Below are 20,917 nucleotides of genomic sequence, written 5' to 3' on the forward strand. Positions count from 1 at the left end.
AAACCCCGTTCAAATTTTGTTTGTGGTCGAGATAGTTGAGTACACCCATATATAGTTCCGACCGTGTTCGTAGCCGGTCTTGTCTGGTGGTTTCTGAGTCCTGAAAAGGATCTACATTGGTCCCAATGTAACTGCATTCTTGCATGCTACTGTGTAAGCTCAAGTTCGATTCTTGCATGCTACTGTGTAAGCTCAAGTTAGGTTCTTTAAGCATTATTAGCACAGGAAGTTTGCTATGGATTTCTCATCTAGTAACAACTTGTGAAATTTCTACGTTTCTTGGCTGCTAAATCTCTACGTCTCTTTGTTCTGACCGAAACCCCACTCTGTTTCGCTCTGCTCTGACAGACAGCTGACCGAGCATGGGGTCGAGGAGGCCGCGGATGCCGGGGTTCGGCGACGACGGCGGCGGCGGGAGATCGGGGGGCATGGGTCAGGGCCGAGGCGCCCGTCCTGGCCCAGGCCGGGACGGCTTCTACCCGCAGCCGCAGTACCAGCAGGGCGGCGGCCGTGGAGGAGCCGCGTACCAGCCTCGCGGCGCCATGCCGCCGCCGGCGCAGCAGTGGCGTCCCGCCGGCCCTGCTCCGGTGCGCAACAACGGTGCCGGCCCGCCTGCACCGATAGCTCCCGAGCTGCGCCAAGCAATGGTCGATGCCGCTCCACGTGAGCACGCCGACGTCCCGGAGGTGGTCACCGGGCAGCAGCTCTCGGCCCTGTCCATGGAGGAGGCCGGCGCCGACCTGAGCGCGGCCTTCGTCGTGCAGCCGCCGATCCCGCTCCCCGGCGACTCGTACAAGTTCCCGCACCGCCCGGGGAGCGGCCGCCTCGGCACGCGGTGCCTGGTCAAGGCCAACCACTTCCTCGCCGAGCTCCCCGACAAGGACCTCCACCAGTACGACGTACGTGCGTTGCGTTGGGTCTTCTGCTCACAGCATTGTTCTGTCTTCATTCAGTTCCTGAATAATCTTGACATGGTTTCTTGGCAGGTTGCGATCACGCCGGAGACCACCTCGCGGGCAGTGGGGCGCGCCGTGATGGAGGAGCTGGTGAGGCTGCACAAGGCGACCTACCTGGGCGGGCGCCTGCCGGCCTACGACGGCAGGAAGAGCATGTACACCGCCGGGCCGCTGCCCTTCACCTCCAAGGAGTTCCACATCGTCTTGCTCGACGAGGACGATGGTTCCGGTGCAGAGAGGTCTGTCCCTGGGACTTTCTTTCTCATGATTCTCTGTTCATATGGTTGTCTGTGTTGACATTTCTGACTGTTAATTCTTTCTATGAAGTAGGCGTCAGAGAACTTTCAAAGTGGTGATCAGGTTCGCCGCAAGAGCCGATCTGCGCCGGCTCGAGCAGTACATTGCCGGGAGGCAGGCAGAGGCTCCCCAGGAGGCCTTGCAAGTTCTTGACATCGTCCTGCGTGAGCTGCCGACTTCTAGGTAGAGTGGACTGATCTCTGAGTATCATATAATGCATGTCAACGAGAAAACAGTATGATGATATGCTCTCCATCCCCATCTATTGTTTCGCAGGTACGAACCGTATGGGCGATCCTTCTTCTCACCGGACCTGGGGAGACGCCGGTCTCTCGGCGACGGGGTGGAGAGCTGGCGCGGGTTTTACCAGACCATAAGGCCTACTCAGATGGGGCTGTCGCTGAATATCGGTAAAGCTCTCGCCTTCTCGCATGAATATATGTCTTGCTACAATGAAATGGGGATCCATGGTGGTCCTTCGGTATGTGCTATCTACTACATTGTGAAGCCAGTGATTACCATTGAAACTTGCTCATTTTTATGTTTCGATAACATTATGTACTAAACCCTTACTGATATACTATATGTGTATATTTTTCAATGAGGTGGAAAACCCCGCTTTGTTTTCATACTTAAAAATGGAAGAAACACAAGTTACGAGGATGATGCACATTGCTGAGCTGATGCTTCAGTCTGTGACCCAAACTTCCCGCTAGCAGCACATCTCTTAACTATGCGCCTGTAGTTTGCTATTTTTACAGGCTTATGATTATAGCGTTAACGCCTCTCACACAGAAAGTTTGCATAGCCAACTCATGTTTACATGATGTTTTTTGGCTGTTTATAAAATGGAACATGTCACTGATGAACTGAAAGATGGAGTGAAAATTGTGAAGCCACTGATTAGCAATGAAATTACTACATTTTTATGTTTCCACTAATGTTGTTGTTCTGGCCATAACATTATGATAGATATGTGTATGTAAGGTTTGGATAGTCAGTGAGTGGACTTTCAACTAGCTTCTAGTATAATCAGTGATGATTTAAGGTCTAAGCAACTGTTGGGCTTATCTAGTAGTTGTCATTTGCCGCTACCTTAATTTGAGTCGCAACCTTAATTTGAGTTGCGATGTTACTGTCATTTATGCATTTACATAGTTCTGTTACTCTGAACTTTTTTGACAGAGATGTCTGTTGGTGTTTCTTAACTAATTATTCACATTTTCATACTTCTTCAATACTATGTGAAGCCACTGATTAGCAATGAAAATTGTTGTGTTTCATGTTTCCACAAGTGTTGTTGCCTGGTCATCACAGAACAAAAACTGTTTTGGTAGATCCGTATATTTTTCAGTGAGAACTCTTCTGAGGGTTTACTTAACAAACTCATATGGGTGATCTTATTTTGTTTATAAAATGGCAATATATATAATGAATTGGAGATAGAAAAATGATGTCAATGCACCTTCAACCAGCTAACTAGCACAACCAGTGATGATTTAAGGTTTAAGGCAATTGTTAAGCTTCAATGGCCATAACATAAGTGTTGTTCTTCTGGTCATAACATTCAGAAACACGTTGTTCTTCTGGCCATAACATTCAGAAACACAAGTACTCTTCTGATAGATAGTCAATGACTCATTCTGTGACTGAACTTTCTGCTTGTGATAACCCCATATAGGTCTCACATACGGAAATTTTACATAACTAACTCATATGTATGATCATTTTATAATTTATAAAAAGGCAATGGTCTATACATTTGAAGCTAGAAAAAATGATTTGTGAATGCACCTTCAGACAGCTAACTAGCACAATCAGTGATAACTTAAGATTCTTGTGCAACCATTGAGCTACTTTGATAGACGTTATTTATGTATGGTAGGATGCATTCTACATAGCTCGGTTACTCTGAGCTTTTTTGATAGAGATGCCTGCCTGTTGGTGCTGCTTAATTGGATATTAAGATTCCATACTTCTTCAAATGCCTGTTTTACAGAGATGCCTTCAACTTAATTTCTGCCTTTTCAGATATGTCGGCGACATCTTTCTTCGAGCCGATACCTGTCATTGATTTTGTTGGACAGCTTTTAAACACCGACTTCCACTCAAGGTCCCTCTCAGATGCTGAACGTGTTAAGGTATACTTGGCTAACACTTTGTGCTCATCATTGTACCCTATTTCTTCGGTTAGAAGGGCTAGCCTCAAAATGAAACTACTACTTCTGAAAGTACTACAGAAGTAAGTGAAGTAGCAAACTATTGCTAACTCATATAAATTTGAATGGCTTTAGTTTGCCTTGGTTATCTGAGCTGTGATTTCTTGCATTTATGTTTTGTAATTTTGATCACTAACTTAGCAATAAGTTTATATGATATTGTGAAACACCCTAGATCAAGAAGGCCTTAAAAGGAGTAAAGGTGGAAGTTACTCATCGTGGCAACATACGGCGCAGGTACCGGATATCTGGTTTAACACCCCAGGCAACTCGGGAGCTGAGGTATGGATCAGCTTCCTTTTTTCATCTCCCTTTTTATTTTCCTCTCAAGTTGTGCGTGTAGATCGAAAAGCCTTTAGTACTATTCTAGTTTTCCTAAAAAAATTATGTTCTTTTGCAACAGCTTTCCTATCCATCAAGGGGGCATAGTGAAGTCTGTTGTCCAATATTTCCAGGAGACATATGGCTTTGCCATCCAGCATACCTACCTCCCTTGTCTTGAAGTCGGCAATCAGAAGCGTCCGAATTACCTTCCCATGGAGGTATGTTAGTATTGAGATTTTCAATACCGTTTTATTTTGTTGTCAACCTTTGGCACTGAAACCTGCAAATCTATTGTTTCTGACATGTGTTTAAAAATCTGAATTTCTATCCAGGTCTGCAAGATAGTGGAGGGGCAGAGGTACTCCAAGAGGCTCAACCAGAGTCAGATAAGAGCTCTTTTAGAGGAGACATGTCAGCGCCCGCATGATCGGGAGCGTGACCTACTTCAGGTATATATAGCATTTCTTCTTGTAACAGTGTTGTTGGGCCTTTACCATCCACCCTATATGCAAGTAGTAAGAAAGTTTATATGCTTATGCAAAACACAATTCTATTTGTGTGTCTGCAGATGGTGAATCACAACTCTTACCACGATGATCCTTATGCAAAAGAGTTTGGCATAAAGATTAGTGAGCGCTTGGCATCGGTTGAGGCACGGGTTTTACCTGCTCCTCGGGTAAGTGGAGCCTTAATCATGTTGACACAATCTCTTCTGTAGTTCTTTATCTTATGCCCTTGGCCCTTCTCTGCTAGATAGCGATCTTATTGCTGACAATGTTATGCTTAAACATACTATATTATCTCTGTGCTACACCTTTAATGACTTCTCCTTTTGTTTCTGAAATTGTGCAGCTTAAGTACAGCGAGACTGGTAGAGAGAGGGATTGCTTGCCTAGAGTTGGCCAGTGGAATATGATGAACAAAGTAATAATGCCAGTCTTGTCCAAGTTATTATCAACATCTTGTATATGCTCTTTGCTTACTTTATCTCAAGCCTTACTGTTCATTATCATTTTTCCTTATGTAGAAAATGGTCAATGGTGGTAAAGTCAGGAGCTGGATGTGTGTCAACTTTGCTCGAAACGTGCAAGACAGTGTTGCTACCGGATTCTGCCGTGAACTCGCTCGCATGTGCCAAGCCTCAGGAATGGCAAGTACCCCTGAAATGCTTCTTGCACATTGCAGATGTTATATTTTCTCTTGTACTTGCTGTTCACAACTGTGACAGTATTCTATCAATTATAGGACTTTGCTCTGGAACCTGTCCTTCCGGCTATATACGTGCGTCCAGATCAGGTGGAGCGTGCTCTGAAAGCTCGGTTCCATGACGCGATGACCATACTTGGACCGCAGCACAGGGAGCTCGAGTTGCTTATTGGAATACTTCCTGACAACAATGGCTCACTTTATGGTTTGTAAACTTCCAATCATATTGTTTTATGTACTGCTAGGCTCTTCAAGGTTCAGGGCAAATGCTCATGCGTACTGTGCCGGTATCATCAGGTGACCTGAAGCGCGTCTGCGAGATCGACCTCGGGCTGATATCCCAATGCTGTCTGACCAAGCAAGTGTTCAAGATGAACAAGCAGATCCTGGCCAATCTTTCTCTGAAGATAAATGTCAAGGTTGGTGTTCTTGCTGTATTTTGTGCATTTCTTCAGTTGTCTGAGTCTAACAGAACCTTTTGTGTTCATAAGGTTGGGGGAAGGAACACTGTGCTGGCTGATGCAGTGTCAAGGTGCATCCCCTTGGTTACTGACAGGCCGACGATAATATTTGGTGCTGATGTCACCCACCCTCACCCTGGTGAAGACAGCAGCCCTTCCATTGCTGCAGTAAGTTGAACAATCTCATTCATGCTTCTTGTTCAGTAACTTCTCTTGGCGACAACAGTTGGTATGTTTACTAAAAGACATTGATCTGCAACTATTTGGTGTGCTGCAGGTTGTGGCCTCCCAGGATTGGCCTGAGGTGACCAAGTATGCTGGCCTGGTTTCTGCTCAGGCTCACAGGCAGGAGTTGATTGAGGATCTGTACAATGTGACTCATGATCCTCAGAGAGGGACCATCCATGGTGGCATGATCAGGTATGCTCAAAGAGACCCTCACAAAAATCTTGACTTTTCCTCTTTCTGTTGCACTTTTCGGCTCAAGTCATGCATTCATTCTGTGGCATTGCATTTGCAGGGAGCTTCTTATATCCTTCAAAAGATCAACCGGAGAGAAGCCTCAGCGCATATTATTCTACAGGTATCCTCCATTGCTGAAATTTATCCATGTTTTAAGCCAAATGATTTCTAAACAAAAATATCAGCCGTAAGCTAGTCAATCACTGAAATTCTGGCAGCCTACTGAGCCCCGGACAGTTTTGATGGATTTCATTAGTTGGTCTTAATTTTTGACTGAATCAAGCTGACTCTGGACATATTTTGTGTTTTCTGTTATGTGAACATAATGTCTAATATGAAAAATGGGAAACCCATGCACGGAACTTTGCTGGTTCTGTTTCGTTGCTTGCTGATTTTCTCCATGGTGTTTAGACTGAAGCTTGATTATAAGCATCTTGCGACATACTTGAGCATGCTCTAGGCCTCAGTCTTGTTTTTTTTCTTTTTTCATTATAAGCATCCTACTGTACAGCTTCACAAATTTGATATACATACTTGAGCATTGGGACTAAATGTCGGTTTCACAGGGATGGTGTCAGTGAAGGCCAGTTCTACCAGGTTCTACTGCATGAGCTCGACGCCATCCGAAAGGTAACAAACAAGCAACCTCGCCCTGATTTTTTAGATCATCACTCCCTTCTGATCCTACCCATCTGTCTGTCAGGCATGCGCGTCGCTGGAGGCGAACTACCAGCCTCAGGTGACGTTCATCGTGGTCCAGAAGCGCCACCACACCAGGCTGTTTGCGCACAATCACAATGACCAGAGCTCTGTCGACCGCAGCGGCAACATTCTTCCCGGTATACTGCCATGCCATTGTTCTTAAGGTTGCTTCCAGTATCTTTTAGTGTGTTCTCCATCTGACTGTCTCTATTTGGTTTCCTTTCTCCGTTTGCAGGCACTGTTGTTGACTCCAAGATCTGCCACCCTACTGAGTTCGACTTCTTCCTCTGCAGCCATGCTGGCATCAAGGTAAATATGATGATGACAACTACTTACTACTTACATCCTCCTGTCATTTTAGACTGTACCAGATGATAATTCAGATGATCTCCATTATCCGTAGGGCACGAGCCGCCCGGCGCATTACCATGTCCTGTGGGATGAGAACAACTTCACTGCTGATGCACTGCAGACCCTCACCAACGACCTCTGCTACACGTAAGCTTCTGCAGTTCTTCTTGGCCCGTTCCTCACCGTCTTCTCAAAAAGTCAATCACCATTTCTCTCGCTAACTTCTTGTACAATATCCTTTACAGCTACGCTCGGTGCACTCGTTCAGTGTCGATCGGTAAGTCGGACATCCTGAAATCTTTACTTGATCGTCAGTGTACTGCCAGCCAGGCCTTGGAACTCTTAGCATTTCTGAATTCTGACAGAAAATGTTTGCATTGCAGTACCTCCGGCGTACTATGCTCACCTGGCTGCCTTTCGCGCCCGCTTCTACATGGAGCCAGAAAGCTCCGACAGTGGCTCCATCGCGAGCGTTGCACGCGGCACCAGCTCGTCGACGTCCCGCAGCACCCGAGCTCCCGGCGGCGGTGTCGTCAAACCGCTCCCCGCACTCAAGGACAGCGTGAAGAAGGTCATGTTCTACTGCTGATGGTGATGGTCTGCGATCATCTACTGCTGCTGCTACTGTAATAAATAAGTTCCATGCCTCAACTTGGATCTTTGGTGATGAGTGTTAATCGCCTGTAAGAATTCAGTAATGGTGTTGTATGAATCTGATTAAGTGCGTGTCCTGAGTTGCGAGACCATTATGTGCTGAACCATGCTCTATCCCTATGGAATTAATTATTCCAGGATTATTATTATTTCTCCATATTGAGAAATTTGTCATGTTTGCATCTGCATCTTAAAAATGTGCTTGTCTTTTTTTACTTTAAGATTTGCTTATATGCAATTCTTTTTTGACTGTTTGTTTTCTTCAGAAAATACAATGAGTTTTGAAAAATTCGTGTTTCCACTTTTCTATATATGCTTAGAAATGATTCGAAGCATTCATCTACAAATATTTGGCATGCTGATGTGTAGCAGATGAAGATTGTACAAGGCTATACCAGATCTCATGAAAGTTCATAAAAAAACATGAAACTTCAGTCAAGTAGATTCTCAGCATAAAACAATTGCCATGCGCAATTTAAATCGTTGTTACATGTTTCCAATCAACACAACAACAAAAAGATCACAGATGTTTTTTTTTTTCGAAAAGGAAAAGATCACAGATGTGTACACAAATCTCTCACCAACTGCTTCGCACTCAGGAATCGAGACGCAAAAAAAAATCACATCAGAACACAATCTTGGTGCTCATCTGTAGCTGTTCTAGTCGTACTTCGGTGGCTTTGGCCCGAGTAGGCTGGTGTTGGTCATCATCCTGAAGTAGTATATATCTAGCTCATGTAGGGCGAAAAAGAGAAATAAGACTAAGAACTCACTAGTCGATCTGATGGTTACTGACATGGAAACCTGCATAATTTGAAGAAGCAGCTAGTCATCTTATTCTTCTTCTTCTTCGTCAGAGTCCTTGAATTCGAACTCCACGTCCTCTGCTGCTGCGACAATCTCGACGTACCCTCTCTCACAGAGATAAACTGTCATATTTGCATTTGGATCTTCAATTGGCATGTTTGCATTTCGGATTTCGATCATAAGCTTTTTTTGCCCTTCTATCCAGCAATCCAAATTCATATGCAACTTTTCTATGATTAGAAATGTTTTTAAAACAAGCATCTTCATGTTTTAAAAGTTGATGTGCTGATGTAGAGCAGATAAAGATTGGTACAGGCCCTTAGTCAAGTTCAAAATGAATATGAAAACTGAGTCACTCAGATTATCAGAATAGAACAATCTCCAATCCTTGTACGGAGTATTATTATCCACCTTGATGAATTTATCATGTTTGCATTTTGATTTTTCAAAATGTGCTGGTTTGGTTGATTTTTTTTTATTTACAACTGCCTACCTCCCTTTTGGATATGATTATATGCAAGTTCTTTTTTGGCTGTTTTCCTCAGCGACACCAACTCACCACTCTGCCCCCTCCCTTTAGGGCCTGTTTGGATTAGAGGTATTTTGTGTGTGCGCTCTGGTATTTAGTTCAGATTTGAGTTATGTATCAAAATACACACAAAAAATACAACTATTCCAAAGAAGGCCTTAGGATTTGATCAACATAGTTCCACCCTTTTCTATGCTTTGAAATGTTTCAGAAACTGATGTGGAGCGGATAAAGATTATTCAGGTTTTATGTAAGTTAAGCACAGAGTAGAACAATCTCCAATCCTTGCATTATATCCACTTGTTGCCATGGGCAATTTTGATCTTTGTTACATGTTTCCAAGCAACAATCAACACAATAAAAAAATCACAAATGTACACAAATCCCACACCAATCACTTCACACTCTGGTATCAACAGAACGGATCAAGCCACAGACATTTCGCTTCGGAACACAGACACGGTTCATCTGTAGCCATTCTGTTCATTCATCGGTGGCTTCGGCCCGAGTAGGCTGGTCATCATCCTGAGCATGACAAGGAAGCAACCAGAAATCACTACACATGCTCGATCTAATCTAGCACTCATCACCGTGTTGATTTGCAAGATAGTTTTTACTGCTGCAAGGAAGAACTGAACACTAACCTTTGGATCCGGTTCTGTGGCTTTCTGCACCACCCAAACCCCAAACAACAAACAAGTCAGTCAGTCAGTTGCTCCCCCGGTCTTTCCTCAGTAAATTTCGTAAGAGTGCGCACACTTGCCTTTCTTTCGGCCTCGCAACGATCTCGTTGTTGGGAGCCACTGTGCCTGTCGCGGTCGGAGCTGTTGTTCTCGGAGCCTGCTCCCCTACCCTCGGGACGGTCTTCACCTGAAAGAGGATGACATGACCATTGATTTGATCAGATTTCTTTTTGGTACCATCTTATTTAATTGTGCACATCGGGTATATCGGACAATAAACTCACCAGATTCCTAAACTGGAGATTGTAGAACATCTGCAGGTAGCGTTGTTTGGCTACTCTCTCTTCCTTGTTCAGTGTCCTCCAGAAGCCGTACATCGATCCCATGTTCAGCACTTTAGTCGCATATATCTTCCATGTGTAGCTGCCATCAAGCATAACACATATGGTTAAAATTTGTTATCAGATGAATATAGAAAAATCGGTCCATGCCATTCATGAGTTGAAATAAGAGCTGGAGCCTACCATTCGTAGATGCGCTGAAGTCCAGCAGTGGACACCTTGTTCCAGTTGCTCGGGTCCTCCTTGCACTTCTGGAAGAAGTCTGCAATCTTGGTGCTTGCCTCCCTGCCATTTATTGGGTTTATGTGGAAACCCGAGACACCGTCGACAATGATTTCTGCTGGCCCTCCCTGGTTTGTCGCGAAGGTTGGCAGCCCACAGTTCATCGCCTCAATGACTGTTAGCCCGAACGCTTCATAGAGTGCAGGCTGAAACCAGAAATGTGCAGTGTAAGTCCAGAGTTGAGGTTTTCTCTGAATGCAATGGTTGGTTATCCAAAGCATAGATTTCATAGGATGGAGGCATACGTTGCTCATGATAGAACAGTTAGTTTTCTAGGAAGATTGTTTACCTGGACAAATGCACCCTTTGTATCGGCAATGTAACGGTACAGCTCACCGTTACGGACACGGTCAGTCTGTGCCTTGATCCAGCGGATTTGTCCTTTCAGCTGGTACTTGTCAATCAGATTGTGCATCTTGTTGATCTCTTCTATCTCTTCTCGGTCACTGGACTGTGAAGCGTTCAGGAGGCCCGCGACGACGACGAGGTTCACGAGGTCCCTGACCTTCTTGTTCTGTCCATACCACTCGACTAGTCCAGTGATGTTCTTCACCTTGTCCAGCCTCGCCATGGAGAAGATGATTGGCTTGCTTCGGTCAGTCAGATACCCTCTGATTTTCATAGCATCGATCAAAACAGTTAGTAGGTAGCTATGTCTGATCAAGCAAACAGAAGTATGTGTGTTGAGAAACGGAATGGAAGGGACATACATGTGTTCGTCAGTGTTGTCCTTGCTGTACAGCAACTCCTCAATCTGTGGGTGTAAACCTGTCAGGCGCTTCTGCTTCTGTGTGAAAGGGAAGTAGACGGACTGATCTGCGCCAGGTGCAGCAATGTTGAACTTCGGGTCAAAGACGTTGATGCCCGTGGCGTAGCGGCAAAGCCCAGGCATTGTGAACGCGTAGTGGTGTTCATATTGGCCAGGCTTCTCTTTGCTGCATAATAAGTGCATGTTAGAAGTTTCTGAGGAGCAAGTACCCATGCGTTGTTAGACCACTGTAAGTTACAGTAATATTCAGTCTACAGACTGACCTCCCAGCAATTTCTTGGTACGTGCTAGTGATGATAAAGTCAGTAGTGTTCATGGCAATCATATCGGCAGTGAATTGGCAGGAGAAGTGGTACTTCTGGTCCAGCTCTCTCCACTTGACATCCGAGTCCTCATACTTCGTCTTCTCAAGAGCATGTGCAATTGTTCCCTGTCAGGAAGATCATTCGGGAATGTCATATAAACTGTCACTGGTGGCAAAGGAAATCTTGAGGAGGAATTCTGTTTGATTGGACGTTTTCTCACCTGTGTGACTCCTAGTTTGCTCGACATGAGGGACGCCACCAAGTTGCCATCGGTGTAGTTGCCAATGATCAAGTCCGGTTTGCCCTCTAGAATGTCAAGAATTTTGGTAGAAGCATCCTGAAATTACATCGGGATTACGTTTTACTCAAGATTACTAACACAAGGGTGCTACCGATTAATAAAAGCGCAGCTGGCAAACCTGAGCATATCTCTCTAGGTAAGGATAAATGTCAAACCGAGAAACCCACTGGCGCAAATCCTTCCCGTCTTCAGTCTTGAATGGCACACGGAGTATGTGTGAATATTTTGTATTTTCAACTGGTTCGAGCTCCACATTACATTTGGTGCCTTTGGAATCAGGTATCAGTCTTGTTAACTGCGGCCAAATAGTATCCATTAGTTAAGCAGTTGTATAAATGAGATAACAGGAATGGCTAGGATCATGGCTCTACCACAAGAATCTTTGGTGTTATATTCAAACCCTGCTGCTTGATCCTCTGCAGCAGCTCTTCTTCCATGGACCTGACTTGGTCCAGGATGTACACAACCTGTTGCAGAGAAACCATGGTTTCAGAGTACTATAACCTGATCGGCGTATCATTTCCTAATATTTGATGATATCAATACCTGACCGCCGGTGTCTGGCAAGCCTAGAACCTTCTCTTGACCAAAGTAACCATGGATAGAGAAGACAACAATGTTAAATATGGTTGGAACCCTGCTGAAGAACTTCTCCATGTTGATAGGATCGGGTGCCTGGAGCACTTCTGATAGGAAATTCAGAGTCTCCTTGCACCTTTCAGCAGTGTCACCCCATCCTTTCTCCAATCCCCACTCTTGAAATCTGCAATACCATTTGTAAAAAGATCTTAAGCATAGTTTCATATTTTTGCACAATGAGTTCTATATCTAGTTAATATCACAGTGCATCACCTCTGTTCAAATTTCTGGTATGGTGTGTATTTTGGCAGACCGCTAACAGAAACTTCTGCAAGGAGGAGTGCTGTCTGCAATTTGTTCACCGTGTCGATTGTCTCGTTAACCATCAACTTCTGCATGTTCAGAAGGATATATTAGCTCAATCAGTTTGTTTCTTTTGATCTTATGAATTATGATAATCCCCATGATATGAATGGCTGATCTCTTTACCTCGCCACGGTAATTCAGGGAGAGTAAATAGTCCAGCAATGGCTTCATGCTTTCAGGCTTGTCACTCAGCTTTGAAGACATGAATTTGGAGACAAACTGCATCCCATTCCCAATGGATGAGGGCAGAGTCAGATGAGGTGTTGAGAGATCAAGAGCGCCAAAATCAATTTCCAATGAATTGTCATCCTTGGCCCTGAAATTCATGATTTTACTCATCTGGTATCAAGTTTCTGATCCATGCAAAGTCGCACATTACATTGAGTAATACGTACCATTTCTCATCATATAATGTCTCTTTGAACTTCAGGTATTCCGATGGTGTAATTCCTTCGACTGACAGATCGTCGGAATGAACTTTGACGTATTCCCAGATACCAGGATTCATTCTGACAGCAAATGCAACAAATGGTGGTAGCACTACCGCTTCCTGCAAACATACATGTTACCCAAGTTATTAAATTTCATTTTATAAAAATTCTGGCCAAGTGAGAGAATTGTGCAATTTAAAGTGAAATAACCTGTGTTGAACAAATAATGTAACCAAGAAAGCCTTCAACAAGTTTTTCCTTCTCGACTTTGTCATCTAGTGATTTTTCCAGCTCCTCCATGAGTTGCTGGTTCTTCAAGAGCCTCCTGCCCTTAGACACATACCTGAAACATTTTCTCCTCAAGTTTCAGGCTGACAAAACTTCCACAGCAGCAATATCTCTTAATGCAATCCATGACATAAAGAACTCATCACGTGTCTTACAGAACACACAGTTTTTATCCATCAACAACAACTTTCTAAGTTTGGATTTTAGTACCTTTGGAAGCATCTCTTCATCTGGTACCGGCTTTGTCGTAGTGCATCAGGCATGCTCTCAGCAACGCTGTCCATTCTCTTGAAGCTGAGCTTGGTGGCCATGGTGGGAGGCTACCAGGCTTGTGAAAGTGGCTGGAGAAGATCAGAGAACTATATTTGGGAAAGAAACTAAGGAAGAATGTAGTGCAGCCGTGTGATTGTCTGGGTGTTGATGAACAAGAATTTATAGAAGAGGGCACAAAACTTCCCTCCATGGAGAAAGATTTCTTTTCTGTGGGGCATAGCTGGAAATGCAAGATAGATGAGGCTAAGCCAAGAGGAGAAAGCACATTGCTTGAAGAAGTTATTCCAAAGGAACACAAAAGGCAATTGTGAGATTCCTTAGACTTATACCATTTCTTATCCCTTTGCCTGTGGCAAATAAGGGGCGGAAGTCATCAGTTTTGACATCACGGGGTAAACTTTTTGTCCGCCACTGAACTTTCAGAAGATCACAAAAAGCAATAAAAGCATATTTTCTCTTGGAGTTTGAGGTAAGCTTCCATTAAACTTGATGCACATCAAATTGCCAGCTACCTGATATGAATTAGAAGTCCATGGACCACCGCATGACAATCTCACAGACAGAAAGTAAACTCAAGAGCATCAAAAGAGAAAAAAAGTTACACAAGCCAAGCTCTCTGTTTCAAAACTCAAAAGCATCAAAGGGAGATATATCATCTTTTTCTCTTAACCAGAACATTGAACTATGTGCGAATGTAGCATTCATCTCCATTCAAGTTATTCACCAAACTGAGGTAATCTGATTCCAGGATATCCACGAAATTTGCACAACACAAGTTTACCAATTACTTACAAGTATATCACAAAAATGAATCCATGTACACAAGTGGCAATGCTTTACACTCATCGAAATCCAGCAAGCTCACTGTTTACAATTTACAAATCGCCATAATCAGGAAACAGAAAAGAATCGAACATTGAGTCCTCGGGAAAGATTAAGCCATGTTCAGTTTTGGGAAAGGGAGGAAAAAAAGAGAGCACCTGCTGACTGATTCACAAAAATACCCTACTCATTCCTCAGAGCTCATCAAACCATTTCTAGTATATGTACCATTTGGATGATAATAATCCAACTCCTGCAATGTAAACACAAACTCCTGAAGCAATTGGAACAGGTTGACCATTAGCATGCCCCCCTACCAAATCAAACAAGCGTCTGCAAGAGAGAAAAATAACATTAAATACTCCTGCTAGGAGTTAAACCATATCACTCGTGAGATTAAGGATAAGATGACAAGAAAAGAACATGCTGTACCAAGATTTTCAGGAAGGATTCAATCTTCAGACTGAGCATTTGTCTCGTAGATGCGGCAACCCTTGTTGTACCTTATGTACTTCTTGCCATCGGTGCTCGTGATGCGCACCTCAGGGATCTGCTGCACAACGTGCCAGTTCTTCCCACCGTCCAGGCAGCTCCTGAGTAAAGGGAGTGTGCACTGGAGCTCGAACCGACGCAGGCCATTGCGCTTACGGATCAGCACCTCCAGCCACCGTGGGAACGCAATACTCCAGAAGATAACCAACTCCTCGAAATAGAATGTCTCTGTGGATGGGGGAAACACAAGTCTGAGATGCGACAGCGAGTCAAGGCCTGACACATGCTTCAGCTTCGAGCAGTCGTCGATAGTGAGGGACTGAAGCACAGGCAGGTTGGAGATTCTCTGAAGTGCCCTGTTGTCTTTCAGATACAGTTCATCGGATAGTTTTGGCAGGTCCTTTATCTCTGTGAGGCCATGCGCGCCCTCGACACGAAGGTCACACAGAGCAGCATGCTTTAGACCTTCTGGGAGACCTTTCAGTTTAGGGCAGAAATGTATGTGCAGTGACTTAAGACAAGGCAACAATATCTGACTCTCTTCCACACTTAAAGACCAGTCTTCCAGTTTCTTCATGTTTCTTAGCTTTAAAACCTCAAGCTTGGGGAATGAAGTGGATTGTGACAGTACAGTTGTACCGAGGAATTCAGAACCAATGGTGACAATTGATTCTGCATTAGAGATTTGCAGTGACTTGAGCTGGTTCAGGCGGCCAAGCGCAGGCAGCGTGGTGCATGACGTGCAGTTGTCAAGATCCAAGAAGGCAAGACTGGGGAAGGAGGTGCTTAGTTTGGGACCCGCGATCCAGTTTGGAAACTTTCGACCTTGGTAGTTCTTGATTACCAGCTTCTCAACGCTTTGCGGCGGGGTAAGCTCATTCCATATCTTTTCGCTCGCTTTGGCTGAATCATCTTTACTGCACTGATTGTTTATTTCACGCTCGCTCTTCTCTTCTTTCCCTGCTCCCTCTAGGTTCTCCTGTTCTTCCTCCTGTTCTTCTTCTTCAATTAATGGTGCTTGCTCAGACAGGTGCAAAACCTTCAGAAATGGCTTGTTTGCAAGTGCAGCAGCTCCTGAAGTAGTAGCCCTGTCGATTCTTTCTAAATGAAGGTACCTCAATTCTGACAAGAATTTAAGGTCATCTAAATCACAGCCCTCGGGATCATTGCTGTCATGACCAATGATTAGACCAGATAAATGGTTAAGATGCTGCAATTCACCCGCACCTTTCGGTACATAGCGTAGGGAAGTTCCTTGGAGACAAAGGCATCTAAGCTCTTGTAATGCACTTATGGACCAAGGGAGTTTCTGTAAACTTTGACATCCTTGAAGGCTCAAGGTCTGTAGATTTACGAGAAAGCCGACGGAAGAGGGTATATCTCTGACCTGCGTACCGTCAAGATTAAGGAGCCTCAGATGTAGCAAGTTTCCTATGGATTTTGGGAGAGCCTCTAGTGCTGTATTGCTCAAATCCAAGACACGCAAGCACGGGGCTGACACAATAAGATCATCTATTACTCTGACATTCGGGCTGTTGAAGAGCATCAGTGACCTTAGGCTCATCTGCTGCTTCACTGAAATTGGACCCTCCAGGCTGTTCTCCATGTTACACAACGCAAGATGGCGAGGCTTTGACATTGAGGACAATGGGCCCATGCTCGATCTCTGCTGACCATCAATTAAGATACTCTCGTCTGTTATCAGAGAGCGGGCTAGTGAGCGTAGAAGATCATGTGTTATCCAGCACTGGTCAAGATTGTCAGGATCGGGTTGCAACAAGTTTCTGCCTATCAATTCTAAATAGTACTCTTCAGCAGACTCTTCCAGTTCCTTGTTTTCACTGGCCTTCACAAGGCCTTCAGCAATCCAATGCCGCACAAGATCAAAGCGCCGAATGGGGCATTCTTCCGGATACAGAGAGCAATGGAGGAAGCATTCCTTCAGTTCAGAAGGCAGATCAACAAAACTCAAGTAGAGAGCTTGTGGCACGTGTTGAAGGAACGGTCGCATGGACCAAGCATCACTATCGAGGATCATCTCCCACTCAGCCTTGCTCGCGCGTCTTGACCTTAGGACGCCTGCGATGACCTTGATTGCTAGAGGATGGCCTTCGCTTCTCTCCGCGATCTTAATCCCAACATCCTCCAGTGCTCCAAGCTCTTCTGAACTGGAGTCTGCGAAAACCTGTTCGCGCAATAACGCCCAGCTATTCTCCGCATCCATTCTGTCAACGCGGTGGACGATCGCCTTCAAGCCTGTCGCCACTTCCTCGTCCCGTGTCGTGATGAGTATTCTGCCTCTTGCCACACCATCTCCTAGTGGATCTTTGAGCAGGTTATCCCATATACTCGGGCTGTCCAGGTCATCTAAGACGATAAGAAACCTCTTCGAGAGAGCAGAGCCAAGGAGGCCAAGGAGCTCTTCCTTGTCCTCCGTATCCCCAATGCTCACACCGGCACCTGCGATGATCTTCTTCAAGAAAGCCGCTTCCGACAGATCCTTGGACATCTTCACCCACACGCAGATCGGGAAGTTCTCGGTCATCCTCTCGTCGGTGAATATCTCCCAGGCAAGCGTCGTCTTGCCGATCCCCACCGTGCCGACAATTGCGAAGACGTCCACCTTCTTCTTGCCCTCTCTAATCATCCTCGGCACGAGCGTGGCCACGGACTTCTGGACGTGCGTCCCCACCGCGCGCGCCGGCAGCTCGTGGCAGCTCCTGATGCGCATTTGATCACTGATCAACCAGTCCCTCCTCGTGATCAATGATCCGGCAGGGAGCGCGGGCATCTCATCCTCCATCTCCCTCAGCCGGATGTCGATGTCCCTAATGGTGAAGCCGATCTCGTGGTGGAACTTCTGGGGGGCAGACGACCTGAAGCAGGAGAACATCATGAAGGCGCACCGCACCTTGGGGGCGGGCGGGTGGTCCGCGTCGGCGAGGACCTTGGCGCCCTCCACGGCGCAGACGTCGAGCACGTCGTCCACCTCATACATCGCGTCCTTCAGCTGCGCCACCCAGGCGTCGGTCTTGGAGCTGAGCACCCTCCTCTGCTCCTCGTGGGCGACCACGGCGTCGATGCGGGCGAGCGTGGCCAGGAGGCCCCGCACGTTCTCCCGGATGCCCAGCGCCGCGCAGGCCTCCTGCCCCGCAAAGTCCTCCAGCGCCGCCGCGCACCGCTGCACCAGGGAGTCCAGCACCGCCGCCATGGTGGGATCCCGAGGAGTCCAATCCCGAGGCAGAGGTCGCGCGCCACCCCTGCAGCGACGACGAAATGGGGAAATATTCTGTCAGTACGCGGGAAGAAAATTGAATCTTTTGAACGGAAATTATTAGAATCAGTTCATTGATTTCCTAGCGCGAGGGTTGGCATCAAAGATCGAATTTTTTTTTGCTTCTACTGAATTGTTTTCTTCTGCTGATTCAGCAAAAGAGATTCTTTCTCCATCGATTCTCAAGATCAACCCCACATATCCCCGCCAAAAAATAAACCCCGACATACGGGAGATCAGCATCGAGACAAACCAAAATTATCTCTATTCACCAGATGGTGTATGTGGTGAGCAACCTAAAAAAAAATTATCTCTATTCAATAAATTCTGCTCAAACAAGAGGGGAAAAAAGGAAAGAAACAAATTCATCTAATCAGATGAATCGATTGGTTACCTGGTAAAGATTGGGGAGGAGCGAGACAAGGAGGAGGGGAAGAAGAGGAAGGTGGGAAGCCAAGGAGGGGCCGGCGACGGCGAGTGCCACCACCTGCCTCAACGGCCACCACCTTCCTCCCCTCCCTACTTTCCCAGCCAAATCAAATAATGCCGATCTATCTGTCCCTCTCTCCACAAGCTTTCCCCCCTCCTAATTTCTCGACCGGATCAGCTTCAATTCAGTCCTCCGATCCACACAGAAATGGACAGCGAATGGGAGCAACAACCTGTCACAGCTTCATTTTTTTTTATCTTACAAGCCCTTGGATAGTTTTCTTCTTTAAAATGAACACTACAGGGGTATGGTTGGGAAGAAGGCTGTGGGGCTCCTGATCTTGGCAGGGACATTAGTTGGATTTCGGAGGAGTGTAAGGGGCAGTGGGGTAGCAGAATTGGCCAGGCTATTTTTGTAATCAGGGTTTCCAGCTGACAGCAATGGACAGCAACATCTTGTGCTTTTTTTGCTTCAATGAGTGCACGTTGCAAGAAAAACATGTTTTCATGAAAAATGTGAACAATATAGTAGTTTTTTTATACTTTGCCATGAACAATGCAAACAACAAGTTTTTATTTTCTACTTTATCGTGAAATTCTGGCATTCTAATTTCAATTGTGAGTCATGTGAATATTTTTTTAGACTGAAGGCTCGAGCAGAGTCCAGCTTTAAATTAACAAAATCAACACAGCCAGAGTACAAGTCATGTGAATATAATGTTTATGTCAACATCACATGTACCTGGCAGGAGGAAGAAAAGAACGTTCAGCTGCCGACACGATTCCATCGATGAAATAAGGGATTAAATATGGCAGGCCTGCAGCGACTAAGCAAAAGCGGCATATTGGTCTACACTTTTATTTTGTTTATCTTGCATATTTAAATATATGGCTTTATTAAATAACTGCATTGTGGCATGCCACCAAGTGGAACCCTGTCATGCTTTGCCAGGTTGGTTCAGACAACACACCCCAATAATATGATATGGATAGATACTCTTTCAGCTCCAAAAAAGCTGCTCGGTTTTTTTTAGGTACAGATACATCTCAATAAGTGCCTACTTTTGTATAACTAAAATATGTCTATACATTTTCGTATCGAGATACAGTTGAGCACATTTTTTTAAATCCCCGCAAAAAAATAGCACATTTTTTAGAGACAGAGGAAGGATAAAATATCTCAATTAGTTGTCTACGTGCAGCAAATACAAAATGTCTACCGCCAGTTTCTCTGTATAGAACATGTATTGGCACTACTTTTGATTCGGAGCGGGGCAAATCAAGTTGAAAGACTACAAAGAGTCGTAACAACTTCCACATGAGCAGGAAGTAAGGTTTCAAGTTTGAATTGTGAGAATTTTAGTTCAAAGTTTGAATCAATATTTAAAATATAAATTTTCAGAGCATCTCCAGTCGCGTCCTCCAAACAGTCCCCCAAACGGCGCCGGATCGAGCGTTTGGGGGACGAGTTTTGTTCGTGCCGCGTTTGGGGGACGTCGCTCCCCAGTCACGTCCCCCAAAGACCGTTCACAATGAGGAATTCAAATAGTTTGCATTCAAAAGAGATCGTTCCCACCGAAGTCGCCGCGATCAGAGTAGCGGCGATCAAAGTACTGAGCGCGCGATCATATTACAGGTCGACGATAGAATTAAAAGAAGGGGTTGGGGTAGGGCGATGCCGACGCCGATGCCGACGGGGCATCCTGAGTCGACGTAGGCCCGTCGATCACAATGAACTCGTCGTGATCTGCCCGGTGTACATGCTCTGTGGCCGACGTCGAGGCAGAGGCCGACGCAGGTGTAGTAGCGGATGCGTCTGCCAGCTCTTGCTCCGGGGTTGCTGCCGCTGCAGCTGCCTGGGCCGTCGCCTCGGACTCCGCTTCGGCCGTCGCCTCGGACTCCGCTTCGGCCGCCGTCATTTTGGCTTCGATGTCGTCGAGGATCTAGCCTTTGGCCTTTGAACAAGTTGTGAGCCGCCCGCGTCCGGGGAGACATTCCTTCTGTCGACGCTCTCAGCAGGGACATGTCGTCTCTGCGTTTCTTCAGCTCCATCTTCTCCTCTTGCCTCTTGAGCAGCGCCGCCCACCTTTCCTCGGCCTTTTTATCGCGGGAGAGCAAGGTCGAGCAGACCTCGACGAGGCACTGCGTGAGCGACGCCTGCGTCTTCTCGGCCGACGCAGCGTCGGCCAAGGCGGCCTTGGCAGCCTTGTTGCCGATAGGGCACCCTGCCGATGTTGCCAGCGGCGCATCCAGATCAATGGCGTCTTTCGCCTTCGACAACGAAACGCGCGTCAACCTCCATTTGCGGTTCTTC

General features: G+C 45.7%; 3 protein-coding genes across 3 annotated transcripts; 1 reads left to right on the top strand and 2 right to left on the bottom strand.

The window, feature by feature from the left end:
* The first annotated feature begins 362 nt into the window (after positions 1–362).
* On the top strand, positions 363–7,567 carry LOC124665488 (protein argonaute 1D-like). Its single transcript, XM_047202900.1, has 22 exons — positions 363–899; positions 987–1,195; positions 1,287–1,436; positions 1,530–1,663; positions 3,285–3,394; positions 3,648–3,754; positions 3,876–4,014; positions 4,129–4,245; positions 4,365–4,472; positions 4,649–4,720; positions 4,824–4,946; positions 5,042–5,207; positions 5,300–5,421; positions 5,494–5,631; positions 5,741–5,883; positions 5,984–6,046; positions 6,492–6,555; positions 6,629–6,764; positions 6,863–6,936; positions 7,031–7,125; positions 7,224–7,255; positions 7,362–7,567. The coding sequence occupies exons 1-22, from the start codon at positions 363–365 to the stop codon at positions 7,565–7,567; spliced, it is 3,045 nt and encodes a 1,014-aa protein (XP_047058856.1).
* Positions 7,568–9,235: 1,668 nt separating this feature from the next.
* Positions 9,236–13,825, bottom strand: LOC124702285 (sucrose synthase 7-like). Its single transcript, XM_047234412.1, has 17 exons — positions 13,524–13,825; positions 13,236–13,368; positions 12,990–13,144; positions 12,718–12,910; positions 12,502–12,620; positions 12,196–12,412; positions 12,021–12,116; positions 11,768–11,944; positions 11,569–11,685; positions 11,307–11,473; positions 10,985–11,209; positions 10,564–10,885; positions 10,176–10,420; positions 9,936–10,074; positions 9,732–9,838; positions 9,613–9,636; positions 9,236–9,493 (listed from the first exon to the last, which is right to left on the bottom strand). The coding sequence occupies exons 1-17, from the start codon at positions 13,622–13,624 to the stop codon at positions 9,433–9,435; spliced, it is 2,598 nt and encodes an 865-aa protein (XP_047090368.1). The 5' UTR covers positions 13,625–13,825; the 3' UTR covers positions 9,236–9,432.
* Positions 13,826–14,362: 537 nt separating this feature from the next.
* LOC124702294 (putative disease resistance protein RGA3) lies at positions 14,363–18,720 on the bottom strand. The gene is made up of 3 exons (XM_047234422.1): positions 18,569–18,720; positions 14,841–18,160; positions 14,363–14,741 (listed from the first exon to the last, which is right to left on the bottom strand). The coding sequence occupies exon 2, from the start codon at positions 18,109–18,111 to the stop codon at positions 14,860–14,862; it is 3,252 nt and encodes a 1,083-aa protein (XP_047090378.1). The 5' UTR covers positions 18,112–18,160; positions 18,569–18,720; the 3' UTR covers positions 14,363–14,741; positions 14,841–14,859.
* Between the last annotated feature and the right edge of the window lie 2,197 nt (positions 18,721–20,917).

Source organism: Lolium rigidum, chromosome 1, assembly GCF_022539505.1.
Source record: "Lolium rigidum isolate FL_2022 chromosome 1, APGP_CSIRO_Lrig_0.1, whole genome shotgun sequence".
NCBI classification, from domain to species: Eukaryota; Viridiplantae; Streptophyta; class Magnoliopsida; order Poales; family Poaceae; genus Lolium; species Lolium rigidum.

Bases quoted from the DNA above. Each gene is read 5' to 3' on its own strand.
- LOC124702285 (XM_047234412.1), bottom strand. From the start codon at position 13,624: ATGGCCACCAAGCTCAGCTTCAAGAGAATGGACAGCGTTGCTGAGAGC. The intron at 11,945-12,020 runs GTAGAGCCATGA...ATTTGGCCGCAG, and splicing joins TAACACCAAAGATTCTTGTG to TTAACAAGACTGATACCTGA. The intron at 10,886-10,984 runs GTATGTCCCTTC...TATGAAAATCAG, and splicing joins GACAACACTGACGAACACAT to AGGGTATCTGACTGACCGAA.
- LOC124702294 (XM_047234422.1), bottom strand. From the start codon at position 18,111: ATGGCGGCGGTGCTGGACTCCCTGGTGCAGCGGTGCGCGGCGGCGCTG.
- LOC124665488 (XM_047202900.1), top strand. From the start codon at position 363: ATGGGGTCGAGGAGGCCGCGGATGCCGGGGTTCGGCGACGACGGCGGC. The intron at 1,437-1,529 runs GTAGAGTGGACT...ATTGTTTCGCAG, and splicing joins CGTGAGCTGCCGACTTCTAG to GTACGAACCGTATGGGCGAT. The intron at 6,937-7,030 runs GTAAATATGATG...CATTATCCGTAG, and splicing joins GCAGCCATGCTGGCATCAAG to GGCACGAGCCGCCCGGCGCA.